Source organism: Anas acuta, chromosome Z (assembly GCF_963932015.1).
Source record: "Anas acuta chromosome Z, bAnaAcu1.1, whole genome shotgun sequence".
In the NCBI taxonomy this organism is placed as follows: domain Eukaryota; kingdom Metazoa; phylum Chordata; class Aves; order Anseriformes; family Anatidae; genus Anas; species Anas acuta.
This window is the reverse complement of record NC_089017.1, coordinates 28,818,793-28,844,960: the sequence shown is the minus strand read 5'-3', so window position 1 is coordinate 28,844,960 and position 26,168 is coordinate 28,818,793. Positions and strand designations below refer to the sequence as shown.

Here is a 26,168-nt window from a genome sequence, read left to right as displayed (position 1 = left end):
AGTAAGTTAATGTACAGCTTTCTGTTTGTCCTTCAAAAGGAAGCAGTATGTTTTGTTTGTGGTCTCACTTTTTTTTTTTTCTTTCCTATGAACCTTCTATTGATTCCTTATATCTTATCCTGCTAAAATGAGAATATATAAGTGAAGCTGTGGAAATGTTGGCTTCATAAAGAGATGAAGATATATTTTTCTTGACATTGGAGTAAGAGATTAAGAAAAAGTGAGAGTTTCTGCCTCCTTTCTCCTTGCTCAGGAGTTTAAGTAAAAGTATTACTTTTATGCCTTCCTTTGGTGAGGAAGAGAAAAGGGGCATCTTATTTTTATTGAATTTATTTATTATTGTCATCTTGCTCTGATGACATGGAAATAAAAACTTAAATATAAAATGTAGTTCAGTAACTAAACTACATATCTAGCTCTGCAAATAGTTTTTTCCTGTTGAATTCTGCAAGATGGGTGACTGTGTGACTAGTATGCAGAAATGCTGAAGTAGGAGTAAGCAGCCCCTGTGTTTTGACCATATCATCAATATGTAGCTGCATCTGGTCTCTGGCCAGGCTGTAGCTGGTGAAGAGTCCTTGTCTTCCAGAGGCTCATACAACTGCATGGTAGAAGGGCAGAGTCTGGCCCTTTGCTGTTTCTTGTATATCATCTTGATGCTATTTTACATAATCAAGAAATACGTTAGAGTGGTGCCTATTGTGCCACATGTGGCAGTGTTTTTTGAATTTTGCATTTTTGGTATGTGCTGATTTGATAATATTGGAGTGATTAAAAAATATAGGAGGAAAGCTGCTCTGACGATTTGTTCACTCTGTTATTTGGAAAGTGATACATAAAAATACATGGATACTTACGTGGTGATGACAGTGGAAACATACAGTCCAAAAACAAGGTGTGCCTGAAACATTAGAGGGAATTTGCTTAAAAGGCAGATGAAATTTTTACTTCTAGTCATTAGGTTTGAAGTTGAAGGTTGCTTCTGTTTCTAAATACAGTCATCTAAGTGAGATGCAACTGATAGTCCATAGGTTATTTCAGATGAGCATTTTTTTAAAAAAAATCAAATAATAGTTTCACCAGCAGCCCCAACCTCGCAGGTCTATCTGTGCAGTAGCTTCAGTGTTCCGTGCATATAGCGCAATATATACGTGGTACCCAATCTAGCTGACAGGGGAAACACTTGTACATGTATGTGATTTTTTTAATACGCACTCATACGAATGCCTGCACATGCAAATGTGAGTTCCCATGTGTGGATTTGGGTCACCTCTTAGAAGGTATCCTATATTTTCTCTACATAATCATTTCTTCTTTGCAGTATAACATGAGATAGTCTGTTTCTTCTTTGCTTTATTTAAATAATTCATTTAAATAATTAATTATTTAATATTATTTAATTAATAATATAATTATTTAAATAAATAATATTGAAACAAGGGGAAGAATAAGTGTAATAGGCAGTCAAGTTAGAAAATTAAATTTCTTGATTTCTTGGCATTTTCAAAGCCACAAATTTGTTCAAGGCCGCCCTATAGTTTTATTTATTTATTTATTTTGATGGCTGGAAAGGCACTGTGCTCTTGGAACTCTTAAATTATTAGTTGGTGAAAACTGCAAGGCATGTGAGTATTGACCAGGCTTTTTGGCTGAGCAGTGCGGGACAGAGGATGGAGACACATCGTTTCCCAAGCACTTGCAGTCAGCTATCTTTGAAACTTGTCAAGTAGTGCTGAGCTAGTTGTAGCAGTCTACCCACTGCAGCCTAAGATGGTTAAATTCTCTTGATCCTGCACAATAAGCTGTCCTGAAGTTGAAACGTGATCTCAGTCTTCTCAAGGTAAAGTGTGACAGTCTGTTAAATTGTTAATGTGTTTCTAATTAGTTGATGAGTTTTTGAAGAGCTAGAAGACTACTGCAAAATTCTCAGGAGAAGGCCATCTGTCAGTGAAGTATTGGCTTGGAGGAGAGGATGGGAGCATAGGAGCAATGATGGCAATTTACTTTCTAAATTAAATGGATTTGTTGCAAGAATCCCAGTAGAAGTAGATCACTAAGTGAGACGTACTCGCGGGCCTGTAGTGGCCCAAAAATTTCTTAGGGTAGGATATATTTCTGTCTTGTGGCACGGTATCTGGAAGGTGCGGGGTTGATTGTGAGACCATCTTCTGTTTGTGTAGTGAGTCTTGAAAATGTCCTGGCAAATCTTGTAAACATCAGTCATGTTCTATCAAGATTTAAGATGTAAATACACGGTTTTAGCATACAAGTACTTTATGCATTCCTGTGAGTGTTCTCACCTTTTTATGGTCTAAAATATTAGGCTTCCCGTGTTTTGTTTTTGTTTCTGTTTTTGTTTTTTTTTTTTGACAGAAAAGTGATCTCTTGAGCACCCAGTGATCTGAAAAAGAGTGTCAACATACAAGCAGGTGTTTCAGATTTGCTGTCCCATTTTCTTAAAGCTTCTGCATATTAATTGAAACTGATCCTCTTCTATTGTTGTTGTGTGCTTAACGAGAACCTCTTGAGTTTGTATTTGTGTTTAGTGGAGTTGTGTGGAATGAACAGTATGTTGCTTCAGATGGATATTGATGAGGCACAGTCCCGAAGTCAGCAAATATGAAGCTTTGGTGCCTATTGATAGGTGCTCTAAAGATTGTTTTTTTCTTAGATAAGCAACCAATTTTTGTTTATGCTGCAGATCTGTCATTGCAGAGTTAAGAACTCGAGTCTAGGAACACTGAAGGAATGTTTTGTTGAGAATTGTTATCCTGACTTCACCAGTCCCTTGAGTTGAGGAGTGCTGAAGCAAACACTTTTTATTTTCTTTCTCCCTCTTAGTATCCTTATTCCATGGTGAATGCTTGCTTTCTGATTGTGAAGAGCAATCTTGTTTGCAGATAAAGGAGTGACAGAAAAGAAAAACAGACTGTGATGTTTTGAACTTTCCAGGTCTCTTAAGAATATTTTCTTTAGCGTATAAAATGTATTAAAGAAAACACCCAGACAGCACTGGCAGCCCTTCTATGGCACCTCTAAAGCTCTTCTATTCCTTTCTGCCTCTCACTTACCTACTCTGCCTCTCTTCCACCTCCCTCCTTCACTCAGCTCAGTGTTTTACCAGAACAAAAAATCCTTTCCTTGGCTAGGCTACATTCCTCAGATTTTTTTTTTCTTTGTGAGCTCAGTCATAGTTTTTTATACACAATGCAGTAAAGGAAAAATTCTGCCTGCAGTGCAGCCACCTACTAATTTGCGTGTGATAGCTGGGTGCCCAGCACTGCAAGACAAATTTAGGGAAGGAGCAAGATGGAGAAACTGCATCTTTCATAGTGCCTGTGAATGGTCGCTTAGCGCTGTGATTTGCACAGCATACAAGGATTTCTAGTTATTATTCTGAGCTCCTTCCTACAACTGTGCCATTTGTTCTGTTATTTGAAACAAAGTAGTTCATACACTCATATGAAAAGCTAATTTGGTATCTGCTCCGTACCTCCTGAGGATGGAGCCCTTTCTCAGGGAGGTGAAGGAGCATTTACCAGAATTGCTTTGAAGCATTACCAGGGAGCAGGGTGCCTTATGAATAGCTGCTGCTTGTTCCAGAGGAGACTTGGGAGGAGATTTCGGTGCTGCCCTCACAGTGTTTTTGTGCATGCTGCCTTCTCCTTTGGAGAGGAATTTGGAGCAGGCAGGGAGGCTCCTGCATGGAGCCTGGCAGCTGATCCTTGCCTGTGACCTCCCATGCAGGCCTACTGTGCGGCTGACTTGTGCTTCACCATTTCTGTTACCACTGTTGCTCCTACTGCCCCATTTGCTACACAGCACACTTTCATACTGGTTGAAACACGCCTTATGTTGCGTGTGGTCTCTGAGGCTGGTAACTTTAAAAAGTAGATACACCAGGAATTTGTTCTTTTGACAGCTGAGACCTAGCAGTGATTATTGCATTGCTTTAAATGCTGATATGCTTACAGACATTACTTTTTTTTGTTTATTAAAGACATTTTGAACAACCAAATATAAGTGCTGTCTGACTGCATTTAGCATCTATCTGCACAACTGTAGTGTAGGTTTTATCATGCTCAATGGTATTTGTGAATTTTCTTTTCCTCTTATGCCAAATTATGTCCATATGTTGTTGATGTTGTGTAAAGTAAGAAAGAGGCCAATCAAGGACAATTACCATAAGCCAAATTATAAAACAAAGCAACATTCTTTCATACATTACTTAAATAAACACATTGTATTGAGAAGTTCCTTTATAGCAATTATAGTGCTTTTATTATTGCAAAGTATTACAACTCATATGCTATGGAAACTATTTCTTGAAACTACAAGAGCATTATCTTCCTAAGATTTCTACTTGTGACTTATCGCACCCCCAGAAATGACATATACTTCTGTGATTAACAATGACATACACCAGTTCTTCTGAATTTTTACATGCTGTAAGCCTGTATTTGAAGAAGTGGAGTGAAGAAAGGAAAACCAAGGAATCATGATGTTCCCGTTCTTAGTTTGTGTGGGAATTCTAATATTCTACCTTTAGGGTCATTGTAAATGTCATTTTCAAATAGAAATTATTTTAAAGTATGCGTGGGTGTGTTTCAGGAGAGAAAGGTAGACAAATTCTTAAATACAAGTTTTTTTACACACACACGTATGCAGAAGTTCATTCTGTTAACAGTTTGGTAGATTTTCTTAGACTTCTCATCACAAGCCAGAAGCAGAAGCCACATTATGTGAGGTATGTTTCCCATGTTAAGCACATCCTCTATTGAACGTGTAACTGTTTATTTAAAAAGAAAATGTTTAAAATGAAGTGTTACTTTCAATTGTTAGAGAAGAGGTAGTGTTTGATACTGCATTGTAGGTATTCTTTAATCATAGTATTACTGAAGGTTTGAGATGAACTTTTCAAAGCTTTATTTAAACTGATATTAATTGGAGGTGCTTTTTAACTTTCAGTGTTTTATATAGTGTGCAGCTCTTCTTTTCAGTGATACATTAACCGTCATGCAAATAAAGCCTATCCGGTGTCTTTAAAGTAATGAATTAATAAGCATTTATGGAAAAATGTCTTAGAAAATCCTGAACAATTTCAATCTCAACACTAGTTTGGAAGGCAGAATGAATACAGGGGTTCAGTCGGTTCCCACACCTTTGCAGCAGTGTGCCACCTAGCTCACAGAAATGTACAGAAAGGACAAGGTGCCAGGCTGACAAGGTGGGTCCGTATTTTCAGTTTGAACAGGATTTGGTCTGTGAAAACATACAATGTGATGCTAAAATATGAATCTGTGGCCTGTTGCTACCTTTTTTTCTAGCAAGTAGATGTGAGAGTCCTCTAACAAAGAGGAAAAAATAAATTCCAAAGGAAAATGCCATGTTTTAATGAACAACACACATTTAAGAACTTCAAACTTATCTAGAGAAGAAAATGATGATACTAGTAATACGGTCAGGTGGAAGTTAATGTGTCCATTGTGGTCTGTTGTTTGAGCATTGCCAACAGTGAAATGACCTTCCTAAAGCAATACTTTGCTATGCAGTTCTAGCAGAATGTTCACAGAACTTCCTGCAGGATGTGCACAGAGCTCCTCTATATACTGATGGCTGTGCTGTACTGGATGCTCAATGCATGAGAAGAACTCTAGATTCAGAGAAAACATATATTATACAATTCACAGTAAAGGGAATGTGTTGTACTCAATAGCCTTTTATTTTTGAGATGTAGCTCCATTTTTCTATTTGCTATTTCTGCATACAGAAAAATAAGTGCTTTATTCTGTGTTTGAGCAAGACAAGACCAAGAAATAAACACTATTTACATTATTCATACCATTGTAAAAGTGCCATGCCTTAGGAGTACTGTGCTTTGCTTCATCTCATTTCTTTTGTGCACGGCATGATTTTTCCAGAGTTGTATATTGCTTCCTATATTTGTGTGTGTAAAGGTGTGTTCCTGATACAGGGAGGACATTGCTGCTCTATATGGCGAGAGGTTTCACAGGCTGGGATTATCTTGATAATAGTTCACATGTCATATGGTAATACGGAAAGATTCAAAGTGAAATTAATGAAGAAAGCTAGGGTTTCAGACAGTGAGGTAGGCACGGCAGCAGTTCCTCCATAGGAGCTTCAGCAAGCTCCTATGCCATAATATGCTATTTCTTACCCTTTTTCGTTTGTTTTAGCCTGCGTGGCTCTTCCCATTCTAAAGCAAAGGGGTTTTAGCTTTATTTATAGTCTCAATTTTTGCTCCTAGCATAATTATAATTTTTTCTTTTTGTTCTTTTGTCTTACGACTATGCACACCATTCAAAGGCAGTTTTCACAGACGGTAGGGTTTCTTAGGACTAATGATAATGCCAGTGACCCTTCCCCTTCCTGCCATCCTGACTGATGAAACTTAAGTTCATGCCATATTAAAAGGGTCCCAAGATGGAATAGTGTTGTGTTGAGAAAGGTGCTAAATGAAATGTAAGGCATTTAATATATTTTTTTCTCCAAGTTTAATCACGTTGGCTGAAGTCATTACCACTTACAGCTGCTGAGCCTTGCCTACTTAGTTTGAGGTTATCACTCCAAAGGTTGCATCAAAGTGATTTTATGAACTTTCACCACTGTATGTGGCAGAATCAGTTGGTTTTGGTCATGCTGTGCTGTTCATTGTCTAGGCTAACCTTGCTGGCTTTGCTGGAGTTCTTTTGTGACTCCTTTCACCAAGCAAGCTCTGAGGATGATAACCTTCAGCAGGAAGGGCAGTGAAGTGCTATTTTATGCTATGAGCAGAGTGATTTAGAAAATGAACACGTATCCATGACTGATTAATGTTTGTGATAAACATCATGTTTTTCTTCTTTCCCATTTTGTTATGGCAGAGCAGGCTAAGTGTTATTGAGGGCTTTTCTTTCTAGCGCTGCCTTGTATTAATTCTTCTGTAACTTGTTGAACTTTCCAGGCAGATAGGGTATTCAGCAAATGATATTTGTTCTATTATATTTTCCTAAAGCACCTGGATGAGAAGGAATTGTGTGATGGAGAATGGTACTGACTTTTTTTTTTGGTGTGTCTGGGCAATTAGGAGAATGATAAGATAAATTTGAAAGGGGTAGCCTGTTTAAACAGTTAAGACTGGCTGGCACAGTAGCCATTTTAGAATAAGTTCCCAGATTAAAGAAATTTTGTTGATGCTTGATATATAAAAATAAGGCTTTGAAGAAGGGGAAACAATGTCTGTTGTGGTAGAGACTGCTGCAATTTTTGCACTGTGAAACTATTAAAAGTATTTGAGGACAGGGTATTGTGGTCCTGAGTAGAGGTCAGCATGCCAGGCAAGCGTGATGCAGATGGGTCTGGAGTGAAACAGTGCTTGCTGACAGACAACCATCAGGCGAGTGGGATAAGAGGCAGCTGAGGGCTGCTTCTCCTGAGCATTGTACATTCATTTGTGTGAAGTGATGTCTCCATTCTCCCACCCCCAGCCATGCATTAGATTGGTCAGCCAAGACCTGCTTGAAAGTGGGTAATTTACTCTGTCTGGGCAAGATGGGGACTTCTCTTATTTTCTTTTCTTCTCTAAGAGAAAGGTATTGTCACAGCTGTCTGTGTAAAGGTACAACTGCAGCTTTCAGATCGGCCTGGTGATTTTAGAGTTGCTCAGTAATTTTGTATATAATTGTAGCTCATGTAGGGTGTCACAGTGGCAGCCTCAGTGTATAGCAGTGCATAAAACCTGACTGGCATAAATTTTATTTGGACCATTGTTTCCTGCATAGTATGTGAGGTTTCTTTTTTTTTTTTTATATCAAAATGCACATACTTTTCTTCCTTGTAAAATAATTGAACAATTTGATTTTTAAAAACCTGGCAATGTAGAAAAAGCTTGTTCAGACTTGTTTACCACTACTGTGGTTTGAGTTATTCAAGCTGCTGTGTTGATGTGAACAAAAGAATTTTAGGGAGAGTGTGCAAAATAATTTTAGATTATTTTCATAAATTTATTTCATGTTTTAGCTGATAATTCACAACTTGTCAACTATAAATACTAAGGATAATTTATCTTTTTAAATTGTTGTTCTAAAATTGCAAATTGTGATTTTAAATATTTTTAACAAGCTAGCAGCTATTCATGGTGCTTTGTGGTAAGCAGGAGTATCTCTGGTATGTGAATAAATCTGTGTTGTTATCAATCTCTTTCAGGTAAATATCACTCCTTCCATACATTCCACTGGTGAATTGCCCCAGCTTTTCCACCATGGTGTGAATGCGGGGTCCTTAGCACATAATGAGTCATGTTTGTTGGCTCAGCAGAACGGCAGCCCAGCTAACGTGCTAGAAGCATCAATGAGATCCATCACTCCTCAGATTAATGGGAAATCCTCTAGCGATGACTTCGAGCAGCTGGTCAGAAGTATGTCCCAGGTAAACATGTCTTCTGTTGACCCTAAAATGTGGCAAACAATAGCATACTTGCTGTAAAAAACTAAGATAATCTCTTCATGTGAGGAACAACTAGTAATGAGAAAGCAGGATTGGAAAACCATCCTTGATGTTGTTGCTGCTGATACTGTCTTTAGTTGGGCAGTGTGACACTCACAGATCTGCATGCCATTATCTTTCTGGGCTCATTGCAGGACTGATATGTGCATGCAGGAGATGCTTTGTCAAAGCATGTTTTTGTCTACATCATTTATGAAGTCTAGGTGTGCTGCTTCATTGGAAATAAGACGAAAAATTCCTTTTTGGGCTTACTGTGCATTGTTCTGTAATCTTACTACTCTTCTGTGGTAGACAAAAGTAGTGTTTGAGTCCCTTCAGTGGCTGGAGCTGAGAATAGACAGGCATGTATTTTAGCATTTTTCTAATTAACCTTTAATAGAGCTTGCTATAGGAAGTCCTCAGCTGTTCTTCTGGAAACACCTTTGCACAGTTCTACTTTTTCCTCTTTTTGAAATTCATCCTCATTTCTTTTTGGCATCAAAATTTCAGAGGGTACAGGCCAACTTTGTAGACCTTTGTATCTTAGTCTTGTGACTAAGATACAATAAATGATCCTGCACTCATTTAGCTGATTTTTTTTCTGGTTTTCCTCTTCTGATCTAAGGAACCCTTTCTAAAGAAACCTTTATCTCTCAAATCTTTTGTAATTGCTACCTTTCTATATGATAGCTAGAAAGGAGCACTGAAGAACTATATTTCAGTTATCAGCTTGTGTAGCCTTGCACAGCTCTAGAAATAAAGTTGGAAACTTATTTACCAAGCTGTTTACCATGCTCATTAATGCTGCTTTTTGACATTTTTAATATTCATCCACTTTTCTTCTGCCAAACAGGGTCGTCTTGTTGAGACAATTGAGCTAATTAAACCTCTAAGTGGTGGTCTGGGCTTCAGTGTTGTGGGACTCAAGAGTGAAAACAGGGGAGAACTGGGAATATTTGTGCAAGAAATCCAGGAGGGAAGTGTGGCACATCGGTAAGAATATTACTGGAATATTTTTCTGTACCAAATGTTAACATGACGCTGTGATTTAGTGGTGTTATTGCTATTGTATTTGTCGTACAAGAGTGTTCTTTGCTTGTATTATAACCCATGTGTCCTACCAGGTTTAAAATAATTCACGAGAGCAGCTTTTATAATTTTGGAACAGAGTGCTGTATGATTTATGCTTGAATTGTACTCAGAAGTAATTTCTTTGTGGTTTTCTTGTAGTCTCTCCCTTTAAACAGGGAAAAAAAGAGAGGCTACAGTTCTATGTCATAGCTTTAAAAACTAAAATACAGGTGTTGGCATCCTTGATTACACTGAAAAATAACTTTATCCTAAGAAATCCATTGCAATTAAAAGGGTTGGTTGTGGAGTAGGGCTCTGTTATACACATGTAAGAAATCTATCTTTTAACTCAAGCGAGGCTTGACCTGAAGTCTGTGGACTCTTAAAAAGAAGTACTTGGTGTTATCAGAAACTTGGTGATAATAATAGCTTGTTGACAGTATGGTTTAGACTTTAGTCCTGATTCCACTGATTCCTAGTGAGCAAACTCATTGGTGATTGGCAGCGATACTGGTTCATGGCAGACTCAGTGGGGTATATCACTCTGTTCAGATTTGCTGATTGGGATCCTGGTTAGAGGTGCTTCATGGTGTACTCTGCATGTCATGGGGGATGGCTGGATCATTTTGCTGCTATATGTCATTACAGTATTTTTTTAAATTGCCTAAATCCCTCTTTTCCCTTCTCCTCATTTCCCCTTAGCCCCCCACTCCCTTCCAAGTGACTTTTGCTCCTCATATTCCAAGGAGTTGAGACCCATCTTCAGTGAATCAAGTCCTGCCTGACTTGCTGGCAAGAAGAGAACTATTCAACAACTGTTACAGGACTCATATATCAGAAAGGGCCCAGCAATAATAAATCTTCCAAAGCACTCTGAAAAACAGTTCAAGTTCACAAGTAAAATATTATTGGTTAAGGCAAAATCATGTTTTTCCTGAAAGATACTGAGTACCTTGGCTTCTACACTACAGGTGTAGAAGCTGGTATAATAGGGAGCCTTATTTTTGTTGCTGCTGTTTGCTTTGTAAAGCACTGCCACTTCGGGATACTAAAGGCATGACTCCAGAGTTCTTGCTGGTTTGTTGTGGAAGTAATAGAAGGGTGGAAAAGGTAGAGGATAACTTGTCTGTGTAGGCTTCATACAGTTCCTTTGAAGTAGGTCTGGGGAAGGGCTCAGTATGTAATTCTACAGCAGTGTTTCCTTTGTCAGAAAGTGAAGTATTATTCTGTAATTTATTCAAACCTTATTTTTTTTTCTCATTTAGAAGGGATCTTTTGTATCATTTTCTTTCTGTTTCTCTCTCAGCTTACCCCTCCCCCCCCCCCCCCCCAAAGGAGGAGGGGGGGGGCGGGTTGTGCAAAGCAAAATTAGTTTCCATAACATTTTGATGAAAATGTGTTCCATTCTTCAGTTCGATAAATATTCAGAATGGGTGCACTGAACAAAATAAAGCACTTGGTCTGTTAAGCAAGAGACTCAAAGTCAAGGATAAACATAAGTTCCCAGGCTATGGTTGGCTATGGTTGGGAATGACTGAGGCCTAATGTGCTTAGTCTCAGATGGGGGTACACGGAGAAGAAGGCTAGCTAGGGGGTAGCAGCCAGGGGAGAGTGGCAGTAGGATTAGCTTCAAAGGAAGCAATCATCAGGGTGCCACATCAGCTCCTTTCGGCAAAACTGCAGGGAAAGATTAAAAAATGGGTGAATACAGAACAGGATATTAAAAGTATTGGAAAATTGTCAAAATACTGTGATTTCTCTGGCAACACTCTCTTGATTTTTTTGTTTTTGTCATCCCCCTTCCCTGTTTATACATATGTGACAGAGATGGAAAGCTGAAGGAAGCAGATCAAATCCTTGCTATTAATGGACAAGCCCTTGATCAGACAATTACACATCAACAGGCTATCAGCATCCTACAGAAAGCAAAAGATAACGTCCAGCTAGTCGTGGCCAGAGGCAGTTTCCCTCAGCTCATAAGTCCTGTAGTTTCCCGGTCTCCTTCTGCTGCTAGCACAGTTTCAGCCCATTCCAACCCGGTGAGTATACCCCAAACATATGTTTATTCCGTTTTGGGCATGTATGTGCTTTCTGTATTGAGACACTTTTTGTAACTTGTATGTATATTTCCTTCACAGTTCTAGAGATTTTTCTTCCACATATTTGTTTCACTTTGTCCCATACAAAGAGTAGAAAATATAAAGCCTTGCTGCTTGTATCTTGATGTTGGCCATATTCATTCTTCCCATCACCAAACTCTGTCCACCAGTGCAAATAGAACCTGTTTGTCTTACACTGTAAAGCTCAATTTTGAGTTAGTAGTAAACAGGATCTTTTTCTTTCTTTACTTCTGCTTGGGTGTGCAGACATTTTTGAGAAATTACGGTCTGATTTGCACTACCAGCTGAAAGGGTGCTTCTCTGTTTACTCCTCAGTTGTCTTTTTAGCAGTTACTCTCACATAAAGCAACAGGGAGCCATCAAAATGCCATGCGTGGGTATGCACTATAGGACCTATAGAAAGCAGTTCTGCTACATTTTCTTTCTTTTGAAAGCTTTTGCAGATGAGAAGTTAGCTCAGAAGCATGGTAATATTACGCAAGCTTTTCTCTTCCTGGTGTCTTCCTCATGTAATGGCTGATACGTTTTTGCTTCCCCTGGGGTTATACAACCTATCTTTGGTTCCTCTATGTTTCATTGTTCAGTTATCTGTCTGTTCTTCAGGGTGGTCTAAAGTTGGCGGTATATGGAATGATCAGCCTGGAAAAAAGAAACCATTTTAGTGTTCATTTTATCCATTAACGTAAAACATTTGGTGACATAAGAAAATGGTAATTCTGAAATTATTTTTACGGAGATGTTGCTGATGAGCTTAACCTTCCCTGTCAGCACATAGAAAAGGCCTACATTCTTGCAATTTTCCTGTTACATACTTATTTTCTTTATGTGACTACCTCTGTATTTTCTGAACAGCATCTGCCTCTCGAAAAAATGTTCCTTTTAAACCTGTCCCAGGTCCTTCTGTTTTTTCTTATGCATATCTTTTCTATTTGTCTTGTTCCGTAAGCTTTCAGTTGCTGGTGGAAAGCAGCTTATCTTAAGGCATTCTTTTTCCTTAGGGCATTGCTTTATTGTCCTTGGTTTATGTTAAGACTGTGGATAGCCAAACAAATACTACAGGGCTTTAAATTTGCAGCACCTTGATTTACTCCAAACTAGTGACTTATTTTTGAGGTCCTGCCTGGTGGAGTACCAACTGTGGTTTTAAATTTTAGACGAGTTTATGATGTGATTTGTTCTTACACTAAACAATATCATGAAAACTCTAGTCATCTGCTCAGTACTGTACCATATGAACTACTATTTGTCTTTCTTTTAGAGCAGTTATGTCTGCCACAAAAATGAAGCCTATAGTCAAAGTTATTTCATTCCAATGCTGTTGACATCAGACAACACAGAAACTGTTGTTCACTACACTTCTGCTAATGTATAGCTCACAATGTCTAATGCTGCTTTCAGTCTCAACCTCTGAATGGGGTTTATGCTTTCTGCTGTGCTTTGTTATAATTGCCAGCATGAACATGTACACATCTGAAGATTTTATTTTACATTTCTGCAAGATTTCCCAGAAGTGTTATTTTTCTTACTGACTGCAATGAGGCATGGAGGTGGACAATCATAGGTTGTTGCATACATTCTTTCAGCAATCAGGTTGAAAGGCTAAACACACTTAACTGATGTCAGAGTATGTGAGAATGGCACAAAGCTGCTCCAGGGAAGTTTCAGACTGGACATTATGAATAAATTCTTTACTGTGAGGGTGGTCAAACATTGGAATAGGCTTCATCGAAAGATGGTTGATGCCCCAAGCCTGTTGTTGTTCAAGAGGCATTTGGATAATACCCTCATTAATGTGTTTTAACCTCTGTTTGGCCCTGAAGTGGTCTGGCAGTTGGACTAGATGATCTTTGAACGTCTCTTCCAACTGTTCTATTTTGTTCTATTCTGCTCTATTCTCTACACACATCTGATTCTTTCAAGAGGAGGTACAGCTGTTAGAGATGAGGAATTTATTACTAAATATTATGTAATCTTATATGTAATAATAACAGTTGAAAAGGTCCCACATACCTGCCTGTAGTCTACCTGTCTTTATTTAAAAACTCACCCAAGAAATAAGAGAAAATACTTTGCAAGTTTTAATACATACGTACTTATTTTAATCACATGCAAATGTAATGTTTATTCCTTTGAGGTTCACTGGCAGCACGTGGAGACCATTGAGTTGGTGAATGATGGCTCAGGTTTGGGATTTGGGATCGTTGGAGGAAAGTCAACTGGAGTGATTGTTAAAACCATCCTCCCAGGAGGGGTAGCTGATCAGGTAAATTCAACTTAACCTTCTGTTTACCATTCTGTATAGTGTGAAATTAAACTTTACTTTTATATTCATGCTGAATAATGTTAGCTTTTTTCCTCTAAATATAAAAATGAGAGAGCAAGTAATGAAATCTATCCTCAGTAATGTATTGTTTAGTGGAGTGCATTTTATTGTACCAGCTGGGTTAGGCTCCAAATGACTTTTTCCAAACTGTTACGTTATATCTGCATGGTGCTGATGCCTTTAGACTCCTAATTCTTTCATGAATATACTTGTTGTGATCTAAGGAGGGACCAGTCTGTTTACCTCCTCTGCCCATACAGTTGTGGTGGTTCCGCTCGAGTGGGCAGCCGAGCTCCACCACAGCCGCTCTCTCACTCCCCCTCCTCAAAGAGGAACGGGGAGAAAATATGTGAAAAGGGCTCAAAGGTTGAGATAAGGACAAGGAGACCATGCAGTAGTTATTGTAACGGGCAAAACAAACTTGGCATAGGGATACATTAAGATTTATTGCTTATTACTATCAAGCTAGAGAAGTGAGAAACAAAGGAAAGAAACCAAAAACCTTCCCCCTACTCTTCCACCCTCTTCCACCTCCTCCCCCTGAGCAGTGCAGAGGAATGGGGGAATGGGAGTTATGGTCAGTCTACAGCACTTCTTCTCTGCCACTCCTTTTCGGTCACTCTCGTCCCCTGTGCTGTGGGGTCCCACCCATGGGATACAGTCCTTGATGAACTGATTTGGCGTGGGCTTCCCACAGGCAGCAGCTCTTCCAGAACTGCTCCAGATATGGGTCCGTACCACGGGGTCCATCCCTCAGGAGAAACTGCTCCAACCTGGGTCCCCCACGGGCAGCAGCTCCTGCCAGGTCACCTGCTCCTGCGTGGGCTCCTCTCCATGGGCTGCAGTGTGGAACCCTGCTCCACCGTGGTACTCCATGGGCTGCAGGGGGACAGCCTGCTTCACCGTGGTCCTCGACACAAGCCACAGGGGACTTCTGCTCTGGCGCCTGGAGCACCTTTCCCCCTCCTTCTTCACTGACCTTTGCGCCTGCAAGGCTGTTCCTCACTCCTCTCACTCTCCCAGCTGCTGTGTGGTGCAGCGTTTTTTTCCCTGTCTTAAATATGCTCTCACAGAGGCGCAAAACAACATTGCTTATTGGCTCGGCTCTGGTCAGCAGTGGGGCCCTTACCAAACATGGGGCAGCTTCTGGATCCTTCTCACAGAAACCACCCCTATGGCCCCCCTGCTACCAAAACCTTGCCAGGTAAACCCACTACAACTGTTAGAAAGAATGATGCATCAGCTTTGCTTACTTGAGGTTGAAACAGGCATCTGGGCTCATGTGTCTGCTTCTTGACACAGCCCGTGAGACTGCCTTTGTTCATGCCTGAAGGGCTCAGAAGTGAAATTGGTCATCACAGCCCATTTCAAACTTGTCCATGAGCAGATAGATTAATTTTCCAGACATTAATGCTTTTCCCGTGGGCTAAATTTCTGTGAAGCTTTTCTATTGGTAAAATAAATAGGGGAGTAAACCTAAATAGCTATGAGTGTAAGGTGATATAACTACCTGAATCACGCTAAGAGAGAAATGTATTTTATTTTGAAGTTATGGTTAATCTTGTGGGCCATTTTTTAAACAAGCATAAAGCTGAGTGTACATTTTTAAGCTTTGTTTGGAAATGAAACCTGAAATTCTCTAAACTACATACAGCTGTTAAATATTAGTAGGTAGTAACCATAACTATGTGTATTTTTTTTCACATCCCAGTGACTTTCCTTGAAAAAATGATGTTCAGGATATTTCTGGGGAAATTTTTAGTAAAAATATGCTCTTAGGCAACATACTTGTCTTCTCCATACTGTCAGGGTATTGATGTGGCATTCAAAAAAAGTCACCTACTTCATATATATTAAAAGTAACTAAAACCATGTAGTCATTTTCTATTTGTATGATTTATGGGAGAAATTGCGGGATTTTACTAATTTTTTTTTCATTGTCACTCTTCTTCCAGCATGGGAGACTGTGTAGTGGAGACCACATCTTGAAGATTGGTGATACTGACTTGGCTGGAATGAGCAGTGAGCAGGTGGCACAAGTTCTAAGGCAGTGTGGAAATCGAGTGAAACTGGTAATTGCAAGAGGTCCTGTTGAGGAGCCACCTCCACCAGCAGTCCCACCAGGTACTCCAATACCTATCTCGACACCAGAGAAGCAGGTAAGCAATATGTAAGTTAATATACTTATATAAGTAAATATACTTAACTTTTGCTAAACTTTTACTTTAGACTTCATTTTCTTTTTACATCTGTTCAAATGTCTTTCATGCTTATGTTCTCAGAATTCAACATTTTCATATGTAGTAGTGTTTTTTTTTTTTTTTTTTTTATCTTATGCTGTGGGAGGCGTTAAATGCTGTCAGTCCATAGTGCAAGGAGCTACATGCTTGAGGTCTTCTGGGATCCAGGCTTGGGATTAGAAGTTATTAAGGTCATACGTCTGGGTTGATTTACCCTTTGACTTGCTTATAATTATGCAGTGATACTTCAGGAATAGCAGAGTCCGTGTAATATTTTCTTGAGACATAGCATGCTGTTTCTTCAGCATTTCTCTGTCCACTTACCCTTTTACTCTCCAGGAGCACTTATTTCTATATCATTGCAGCCGTCCATCAGATAGTTCTTCTCTGTGCCAGCCACCACACAGAAGCTGCCTCTTTCCTGCATCACCTGACATTGCTCATTTACTAGTCATTTTCCAAAGAAAACCAGCTGCTACCCTTATTCCCTTGCTGATGATTATACTCTGTAGTGTTACTCCTCAGACTAGCCATGACTGCTCTACAACTCCCAGCTACAGCTCTCAGCATTAGCTTTGTCACCTCAGAACCTCAATGATATAGGTCATTCCCACATTTACTGCAAAACCTGTTTTCAGGGAAGTAAGGAACAGTAGTATTGTCATATGCTTTGGGGCCTACAAGTAGATCACATTTATGCATTGCAAAGAATTTTTCATTTTCTTTTTCCTGTTGTTTTTTCTAGACGTATTCTACAAAGTGCATTTCAGATATATCACTAATAAGAAGCCTTCTTTAACAATTTCTTGCATGATTACCAGTGTTTTGCCTTTGTTCCTTGTAGTGGTATCTGTGGGAAAGAAACAGATATGTTCATCCCATCTATTGTGTTTATCAGGTTAACCAAGAAAGTTAATCGTAACATGCAGACTGAGTCTTTTCTGAGTATCTGAGAGGAGAGAGTGGTGGTTTTGTGTCTCTACAGTACTGAGGCATGAGACCCTGGCTATATTTCAGATAAAAGGATCAATGCATGGCCTGAGTATACCTGTGATACAGCAATTTCGGAAGGAAAGTTGAATATGATAATTTGTCTGTGTATATTTTGTTTGCCTTTCTGAGGTTATGTGATGAGATTTTAAGGTCCAGTTGCAGGATTGTGGAATTTCTAGTAACAAGAAAAAGCTTCAAAGCCCACAAGAAGCAAAAACTGTCTTTTTTTTTTTTTTTTTTTGCCACCTTCTTTCATTTCCGTTGTTTAAAAATACCCTGTCACTCATATGCCACTTCTGGCAGAAGGCACACTGTTTTTAAACTATGTTTGCCCGCACAAAGTCTCGTTCATGGAGTGAACGTTCAGTTAATGATACTGCAACCTCTGTAATTTGGATTTGGGTGTTAAACATGAATTGAGTGAAGATGATGACTGATACAGCTTTGTTTGTCCGTTTCTTTGTAGAAAATATATTGTGGTTAAAGAATATGTGAGGCTCTTGACACTAAGTAAGAGCAGAATGCTTCTCCAAAATTGACATTTCTCATCCTGTTCAATGTAGATATATTTCCCGTAAAAAGTGATGATGTTACTGAAATTGGAGCAGATTTTTAGCATTGTAGCTCTCTTGAAGTATTCCTTTCTCTCCCCCCCGCACTTTTTTTTTTTTTTTTTTTTGCTTTTGAGCCCATGCATGCTCAAATAGTCAATGTGGGTTTAGATGATATCTGCTTGGTTTCCATATTGGCACTTTACAGATGTTAGCTGTTGTTCGTTTGTCATGTAGAAGAAGCAGAAAAAAAAAATCAGAGTATAGCAAGTTCATCATAGATTTATACTATATTTATAAACGCCCATTTCAACCATTTCAAATACGTGTGTAAGTACTGATGTCCATATAAATACAATGAAGTTGAAGGTTTTTATGTTCCAATCTAAATGATTCTATGGTTCTATGTGAAATCATATATCCGTAGTAGCTATGGAATTGGCTAGTAAGTACACATTTTAGACAGCTGAAAGATGAAAATTTCTTGGAAAAATAAGTTTTTAGTGTTGATTATTTTTTCTGTTAATACAAAAGCAATATTGTTAAAAAGGGAATTTAATATGTATCCTCCTGTCATAGATATTTTCATTAACAATAAGTAAATGAATTCTTTACCCTAAAATTCTTTGTTATTGAAATTCAGAGTGCTGTAGTAGGTGTCATTGAAGGCTGTCATTGTTTAGCTAGCTGGAAGGATAATTGCTACTTGCTAAAAAAGAAATTTTAAGTCTTTCAAAGACAAGAAAAATAGTTTCCTTAGTAGAAACAGCTTTTGTTATGTTTTAAGCTTGGTATGCATAGGGAAAAATAGCTATACTTATTCAACAAGAATTTAAACAAATAGAATACAGAATGTAATTTTGATTATTATAATTTTTTAAGAACACAACAGTCCAAAATTGGTTCTTAGGAAGTACCAGAAGGGCAGTAAGGTATGTATAATAGTATTTAAGCACAGTTTGTGTAACTTATTGTACAAGATGTTTATTGTTAAATTTGTTCAACCAGTCATTTCTCTCATCACATGACTTTATTGGCTGGAGAGTAGTATCCCAGGGGCACTGGGATGGAGAAGGCGTGGTCTGCATTACTTTACAGTGAGGAATGTTATCTATGTGTATATCTCTGCTGAATACCAAATAAGAGCAGAAGCAAAGTTGGTACTTGTTGGTACTCTTTTTTTTTTTTTTTTTTAAATTTATGTCTAACTTTACAGATCAATGTTAATGACATGAAACAGTGTGGTGGACCTTTTTTAAAAAAAAACAACACACTTTCTTTCTAACTATACTTTTCTTATTAGGCGGACGCTTCTGTTGATAATTGTGAAGATGGGGAGAAATTTAATGTGGAACTCACTAAAAACATCCAGGGATTAGGAATAACTATTGCTGGATACATTGGAGACAAAACATCAGGTAATGATAGATTCCTGTGATCTACTAAACAATTTATTATGTAGTATGGTGTAGTTGCTTTAAATTTGAATGCATGTAATTTAGTTTTGGTATAGCATCTCTTAAAAACACTTGACCGTCTAAAAAAAAAAATGGAATTAGTTTCTTTTTGGAGGAGATTCAGATTAGAAGTAATCAGTTTATATATTAAAGATCTCCCCTGATTTTTGATCAGTTTTTAAATTCACTCTTATGCTTGTGCTTATATCTTTTTGAAAAAACATTGCTAAAACAGATTAAGCCAATTTTATGGGAACTGGCTGGTCTTTTTAAACCACAGTTTCATTTTTAAAAGGCCCTTACAAGATAATATACCTTGTATTCTGACAATTTTTAGCAAGTATTTAAAAAGCAAGTAGCGCTTTTTAAAACTTATTGTATAGTACTGCTGGCAGATCAAGAATTCTTCTCAGTGAACTGTGGTTATACTCAGTGTTGTGTTTTTTGGGGTATTTTTTTTAAATCTTTTGGGCTGTTGCAGATTTAGATTAGTGTATTTGGAAGTCAGTGAAAAAATTAATGTAAAGAAAAAAAAAACAAAAACATATCAGTGTATATATACAATTGCATATTTTTACTTTGTAATTTCAACTACAAGTTGCAGAAAAATGATCTAGAACTCTGCGAGGCCTCCATAGAGGGGCAAGTAAAATACTTTTGTGAAGGGCCAGTTGTCAGATGCATCATCAAACTTTTCAAAGAGTTGTTGTTTTGACTTTTACCTGTGTACATATTGTTAGGAAAATGTATCAATAGATACATTGGAGTTCATAGACATAATTACTTGGCTTTGAGAAGCTGAATTAAATTTTAACAATCTATTCTGTAGCATAGAATGGTTACAGCTTATTTAAGTACACTCTTTAGCATCTTTCAGTAAAATCTTTAAAAGGCAGATAAAGTTGTAGAACGTAGTAGATTTGATAATGTATTTTGACTGATGCAGTGTTGGAGTATCAGCAGTTTTAGATTTTAAATTACTGTTCTGCATGTACCTGCAGTAGGAGTTACTTGTGTAACTTAATGATTAATTATGTAATCATTAAGTCAAAATTAAAAACAATTTTGCTGTGACAGAAGCAGCAATGAAACTGCTGGACAATGAGAACTGTAGTTGAATCTTTCTTCACACTGGCAAGTAACAGCTTGTCATCTTACCATACAGCTGTTACAGGATATGAAAGTGCTTGGAAACTAGGAAGACGAGGCATTTAATTATTTACAAAACTTGGTAAAACAACAAATTAAGAAAAAAGAGAAAAGAATTGTCACTCTTATGACTTCAATATACTTGTTGTCTTATTCTTCCTAAGTTGACTGTAGTCATTAGAGCAAAACAGAGATGTATTACAGAATCACAGAATCGTCTAGGTTGGAAGAAACCTTCAAGATCACTGAGTCCAACCTCTGACCTAACACTAACCAGTCCTCTGCTAAACCATATCACTAAGCTCTACATCTAAACATCTTTTAAAGACCTCCAGGGATGGTGACTCCACCCTGGGCAGCCCATTCCAATGCCTAACAACCCTTTCGGTAAAGAAGTTTTTCCTACTATACAACCTAGACCTCCCCTGGTGCAACTTTAACACATTCCGCGTCGTTCTTTTGTCAGGCACGTGGGAGAATAGTCCAATCCCCACCTCACTACAGCCTCCTTTAGTGTACTTACAGAGAGCGATAAGGTCGCCCCTGAGGCTCCTTTTCTCCAGGCTGAACAAGCCCAGCTCCCTCAGCCGCTCCTCGTAGGACTTCTTCTCCAGGCCCCTCACCAGCTTCGTCGCCCTTCTCTGGACTCGCTCGAGCACCTCCATGTCCTTCTTGTAGTGAGGGGCCTAAAACTGAACATAGTACTCGAGGTGCGGCCTCACCAGAGCCGAGTACAGGGGGACGATCACTTCCCTAGCCCTGCTGGCCACACTGCTTCTTACACAAGCCAGGATGCTGTTGGCCTTCTTGGCCACCTGAGCACACTGCTGGCTCATATTCAGCAGACTGTCAACCAATACTCCCAGGTCCTTCTCTGCCTGGCAGCTCTCCAACCACTCATCTCCCAGCCTGTAGCTCTGCTTGGGGTTATTGCGCCCCAGGTGCAGGACCCAGCACTTGGCCTTGTTGAACTTTGTACAGTTGGCCTCAGTCCATCCAGATTCTCCTGTGGAGTCTTCCTACCCTCAAGCAGATCGACACATGCACCTAACTTGGTGTCATTTGTGAACTTACTGAGGGTGCACTCGATCCCCTCATCCAAATCATCAATAAAGATATTAAAGAGGACCGGCACCAGCACCGAGCCCTGAGGGATGCCACTAGTGACTGGCCTCCAACTGGACTTGACTCCATTTACCACAACTCTTTGGGCCCGGCTATCCAGCCAGTTTCTAACCCAACGAAGCGTGCGCCAGTCCAAGCCGTAAGCAGCCAGTTTCTTGAGGAGAATGCTGTGGGAAACAGTGTCAAAAGCCTTATTTAAGTCAAGATAGACCACATCCACAGCCTTTCCCTCATCCACCCAGCGTGTCACTTTGTCATAGAAGGAGATCAAGTTCGTCAAACAGGACCTGCCTTTCATAAACCCATGCTGACTGGGCCTGATCGCCTGCTTGCCCTGCAAGTGCCGCGTGATAACACTCAAGATAATCTACTCCTTGCTAAGATTTTTCATATCAAGGCCAAGTAAAAAATGAGTCTTCATGTCTGTGTAGACAGTGGTGTATCTTGACAGCTCTTAGAACCCATTTTTTCATGCTTTATCTTCCCATTGGAAGTACTCAAAGTGCGATGTCCTGCATCTGGGCTGAGGCAATTCCAAACACAAATACAGGCTGAGTGGAAAGTGGATTGAGAGCAGCCCTGAGGAGAAAAACCTGGGGGGGGTGTTGTTGAGAAACTCAGCATGAGCCGGCAGTGCGTGCTTGCAGCCCACAAAGCAAACTGTATGCTGTGCTGCATCAAAAGCAGCATGGCTGGCAGGGAGAGGGAGGGGATTCTGCCCCTCTGCTCTGCTCTTGTGAGACCTCACCTGGAGTCCTGCATTCAGCTCTGGGGCCCCCAGCACAAGGAGGACATGGACCTGTTGCATCGAGTCCAGAAGATAGCCACGAGGATGGTCAGAGGTCTAGAACACCTTTCATGTGAAGACAGGTTGTGGGAGTTGGGGTTGTTCAGCCTGGAGAAGAGAAGGCTCTGGTGAGACCTTATAGAGGCCTTCCATTACCTAAGGGCTTAAGGGGGCTTACAGGAAAGCTGGGGAGGGACTATTTGTCAGGGAGTGTAATAGTAGGACAAGGAGGAAAGGTTTTAAAACTAAAAAACGGTATTTTAGGTATTAGGAAGAAGTCCTTCACTCAGAGGGTGGTGAGGCACTGGCACAGCCTGGAGAAGTTGTGGATGCCCCATCCCTGGAGTTGTTCAAGACCGGGCTGGATGGGGCTTTGGGCAATCTGTTCTGTGATTCTACTTGTTAGTCAGAGCCGGAACATTTGTTGAGTGGAATGGGATTCTGTTAAAGTTTCTGAAACAAACAAAACAGGCTTGTGACCATCAGACCTGATTTCATGGCAGTTCATGCTAATATTTTTCTTTATGTATAATAATGTGAATAACAATGTTGGAAATCCAGATATTTTCCCTTTCCTTAGCTGAAGTTATTTCAAATTGCACTGTGCTTTTTCTCAAATTGATTTTTTTTTTCTGTAGATGTTTTTATATGTGGCTTTTACTTTCAGATTTAAAATCAGCAGTTGTCTAAAATATGTGTTTTTTTTTTGTTTGTTTGAATTTTTTTTGTTTTGCTTTTGTGCCTGTTTTGCTATTGAATGCAATAGACTTAGAGCTGTGGTTAAGAGCTGGTTCAAACAAACATTGTAGTCCTGCCAGTTTATAATTTTCTGCGTTTATTTATCTAAGCATACAGCTTCTTAAGCAATTACGAAGTACATAGAAAATACAGAATTTACTAGGTTAGTACACTCAACCTGAACTTTCTGTGCTGCAATTCTAAATCTAACCAAGTGTAAGAAAGACTTTTTTTTTGTCAGTGTTGTTTTTAACATTTAGATTAGATTAAATTAGAATATTTTTTGTTCCTTTGCAGTAAACAATGTAAATTTGGAGTAGTAATATTTTGAGTAAAATTGGCTGTAATGCAAGCTGACATTAATTAGACTTATTCTTTAGGAATGTTTTACTGGAAGCATGTACATTCATAATGATTCTTTCCTTGTTTTACCTCAAGATTGGGTTTTCTTTCTTTTTCTTCCTTTGGCTGGTGACATTAGTAGGTGATTGTTGCATTATATAAAATGTTTCTGTAATAAATTTGTTTATTTGCTCTGTTTTTCCATCCCAGAACCTTCTGGTATCTTTGTGAAAAGCATTACAAAAGGCAGTGCTGTTGAACATGATGGCAGAATCCACGTGGGAGATCAAATTATAGTTGTAAGTAAACAAAGAAATGAAAACACTTTTCTGCCAAGCTCTGTACTTATACAAGTTGTGAAGGAGCGCTCATGTAATACTTAAAACATTTAAGATTGGAGTTGAAATGGTGAGTTGTCTTTTGACTGACCATTCAATTAAATTACGTTTCTGATTTTGCTACCTTTTAACTGTTTGTTGTTTTTTTTTTTTTTCAAGGAAACTTTCAAATATCTTACAAGTTTAGGAACTTTGAAACTGATAAGGCAGAGTTTCAAAGTTTAATACAAGTTAAGCAACTGTTTTCAAAATTATTTTTCAAGTAAGTTATTAAAATTTTAGATGGTCAGAGAAAGAAGAAAATATTTTCATGCACAAAATGTTGCTTTTTTGATGAAAATTTGGTCATAAATGAAGGAACCACGCTTAGATCTTAGATCTAAGTCTGTCTTAGATCTGTACTTGTATTTGTGTGAAGGCAGCACTAACAAATTATGATCTCTCTCCTAGTATGAATATGCCTTCATGTTTGTCTGTGAAAGTATGTATGGTTTTTATAATGTTTTAAATGCTGAGTTCAAATGGCTGAAACAAATCAATGCGAAATTTGGTTTCTTTTGCTACTACAGATGCAGAAGGAGAAAAAGATTTGAGATGACTGTAGGCAAAAGGATAATAAATGTTTTAAAAATATGTTTTCCTTACTTGTGGTGGAAAAAATAAATTGTCCCAGCTTATTTTAATTACTTTTTATTTAGAAGGGCACCAGAGTTGGAAGTAGTTCAAAGAAGGGCAAGGAAATGACTAAGGGTGTAAGAGGAGCCATTCTTCATGCAAGAGGAATTAAAATAATGGGATATGTGTGCTATATACATAGGCCTAAACAATTAATGGGCCAAGGGGATGTAACATTGCTTCGAAGTTTTTCAAAAATTACAGATTCCAAGGCGTGAGATGTAGAAAGAATAGGGTAACATGGAGCTTGCAGAGAGGAGAATGAAATGTTGTGTGTACTAGGGACAATGGAATGAAAATGAGAACGCCAAAACATTTCTTGAGTTTCAGAAAGCGAAACTGAATTAATGAGGTAACGGGATGACTTCAAACAGAAGAGGTCAAATTTATATTTCTTAAAATATTAAAATTCTGGACCATAAATAACGTCTGGACCACTGATACAGTAATTGGACTTTATAGTGTTCAGTAGTAGACTTTCCTGCATCTGAGATTACCTGACTCCAGAGTTGCTATGCGCCGTAGTTCTCCCTATGACAATGAATGAATGTGTCCCTCCTCATGCCCCTTTCACAAGCTGTTCCAGCCATGGCTGTGTTGGTTTATTTGCCATGTGTCTTCTGCTCGGAGGTGGGGATGTTTGTGCAGCTTGCCTGCCTGCCTGATCCAGAGCACCTCGCACAGCACTTGCTTGTGCTCTTGCTTGTGTCCTCTTCCACCTCACAGAGTTTATCTGCATAGTCCCATCATGGCAGGCACTCACTTTGCTGTGGTACAGGTTGGTACAGCTTTTGGGTAAAATGCCTTGTGTGCCGAACATCAATATGTCTTCCAGGTTTTTGTTCTTGTCCTTCTACTTGCTTTTTGCTCTTACAGATACGGTATGATCGTGACATTATTTTTCCCTGGACATTTTTTTTTCTGGTTGTTTTCTTGCTGTCTAATAAACTACTCAATCCTGCAGGTGGATGGAACAAATCTTCAGGGTTTTACCAACCAGCAAGCAGTTGATGTTTTGCGACATACAGGACAAACAGTTCGGCTCACTTTGATCCGAAGAGGGCTTAAGCAGGAAAATCATATTCAGCCCCAGGAGGAGTTCAATGCTGCTGTTGAAAGGGACTTACTGTTACCAACAATGGATAGTGGCACAGCCAAAGGTAATTAAATCTGGCTTTGCTTTAAATTTGGCTTGAAATATTTTTCTTCTCAATTACAAACTAGAAATAAAATTGGTCAGTTTCATTCTGGACAGTTATTCCCGATGGCAGAGCATGAGGGCAGAATTTGGTCTACTATGATTTGATTAATCTTTTAGAAACGGTAGTATTATTTTTCTACATTTTCAAAGCAAACCTTGAAAGCTCTGCACTGCACTCTTGGCTGAATTCCTTGAAGACTTTGATCCTGCAGACCTTTGAAAAGCAAGCAGGCAGTGAGTATGTTATTAGTGCTGAAGCACGAGAGTGGCATTGAAGAGCAAGCAAAGAGATACCCTCCATGTTGGGAAAAGCACGTCTCAGTTCTTTTTACTTACATGTCTGTGTCACAAGGTGGAGGTATGAGAGTGATGGGTTATATGTAGAGGTCATTAATAATCTGATGGGGTATTTATTACATTTGTGTACAAAGTTCAGAAGCCATGGCGAATATTAGTTTTGCCACTGAGATCCAATTAGTGAAGCTTAATCTTAACTGTGCACATCTTGAAGTATGTGTACCAGATCTTGAAAGAATATTCACATGGAGGCTGGATGATAGACAGACTTATTCAT

At 38.9% G+C, this 26,168-nt stretch overlaps 1 protein-coding gene across 18 annotated transcripts in view; it reads left to right on the top strand.

The window, feature by feature from the left end:
* Nucleotides 1-26,168, top strand: part of MPDZ (multiple PDZ domain crumbs cell polarity complex component) — a 105,149-nt gene that overhangs the window by 9,434 nt on the left and 69,547 nt on the right. For 15 of the 18 annotated variants that reach the window (XR_011091055.1, XM_068666170.1, XM_068666165.1 and 12 more), the window contains exons 4-11: nt 8,206-8,427; nt 9,338-9,477; nt 11,381-11,594; nt 13,810-13,938; nt 15,954-16,157; nt 19,086-19,200; nt 23,591-23,679; nt 25,358-25,553. Coding sequence is in view for 17 of the 18 variants with exons in the window: in XM_068666170.1 (XP_068522271.1) it covers nt 8,206-8,427; nt 9,338-9,477; nt 11,381-11,594; nt 13,810-13,938; nt 15,954-16,157; nt 19,086-19,200; nt 23,591-23,679; nt 25,358-25,553 (1,309 nt within the window). In the remaining variant the exon portion in view is untranslated. The remainder of the gene's footprint in view (nt 1-8,205; nt 8,428-9,337; nt 9,478-11,380; nt 11,595-13,809; nt 13,939-15,953; nt 16,158-19,085; nt 19,201-23,590; nt 23,680-25,357; nt 25,554-26,168) is intronic. The other 3 variants (XM_068666168.1, XM_068666174.1, XM_068666173.1) reach the window with 3 other exon arrangements.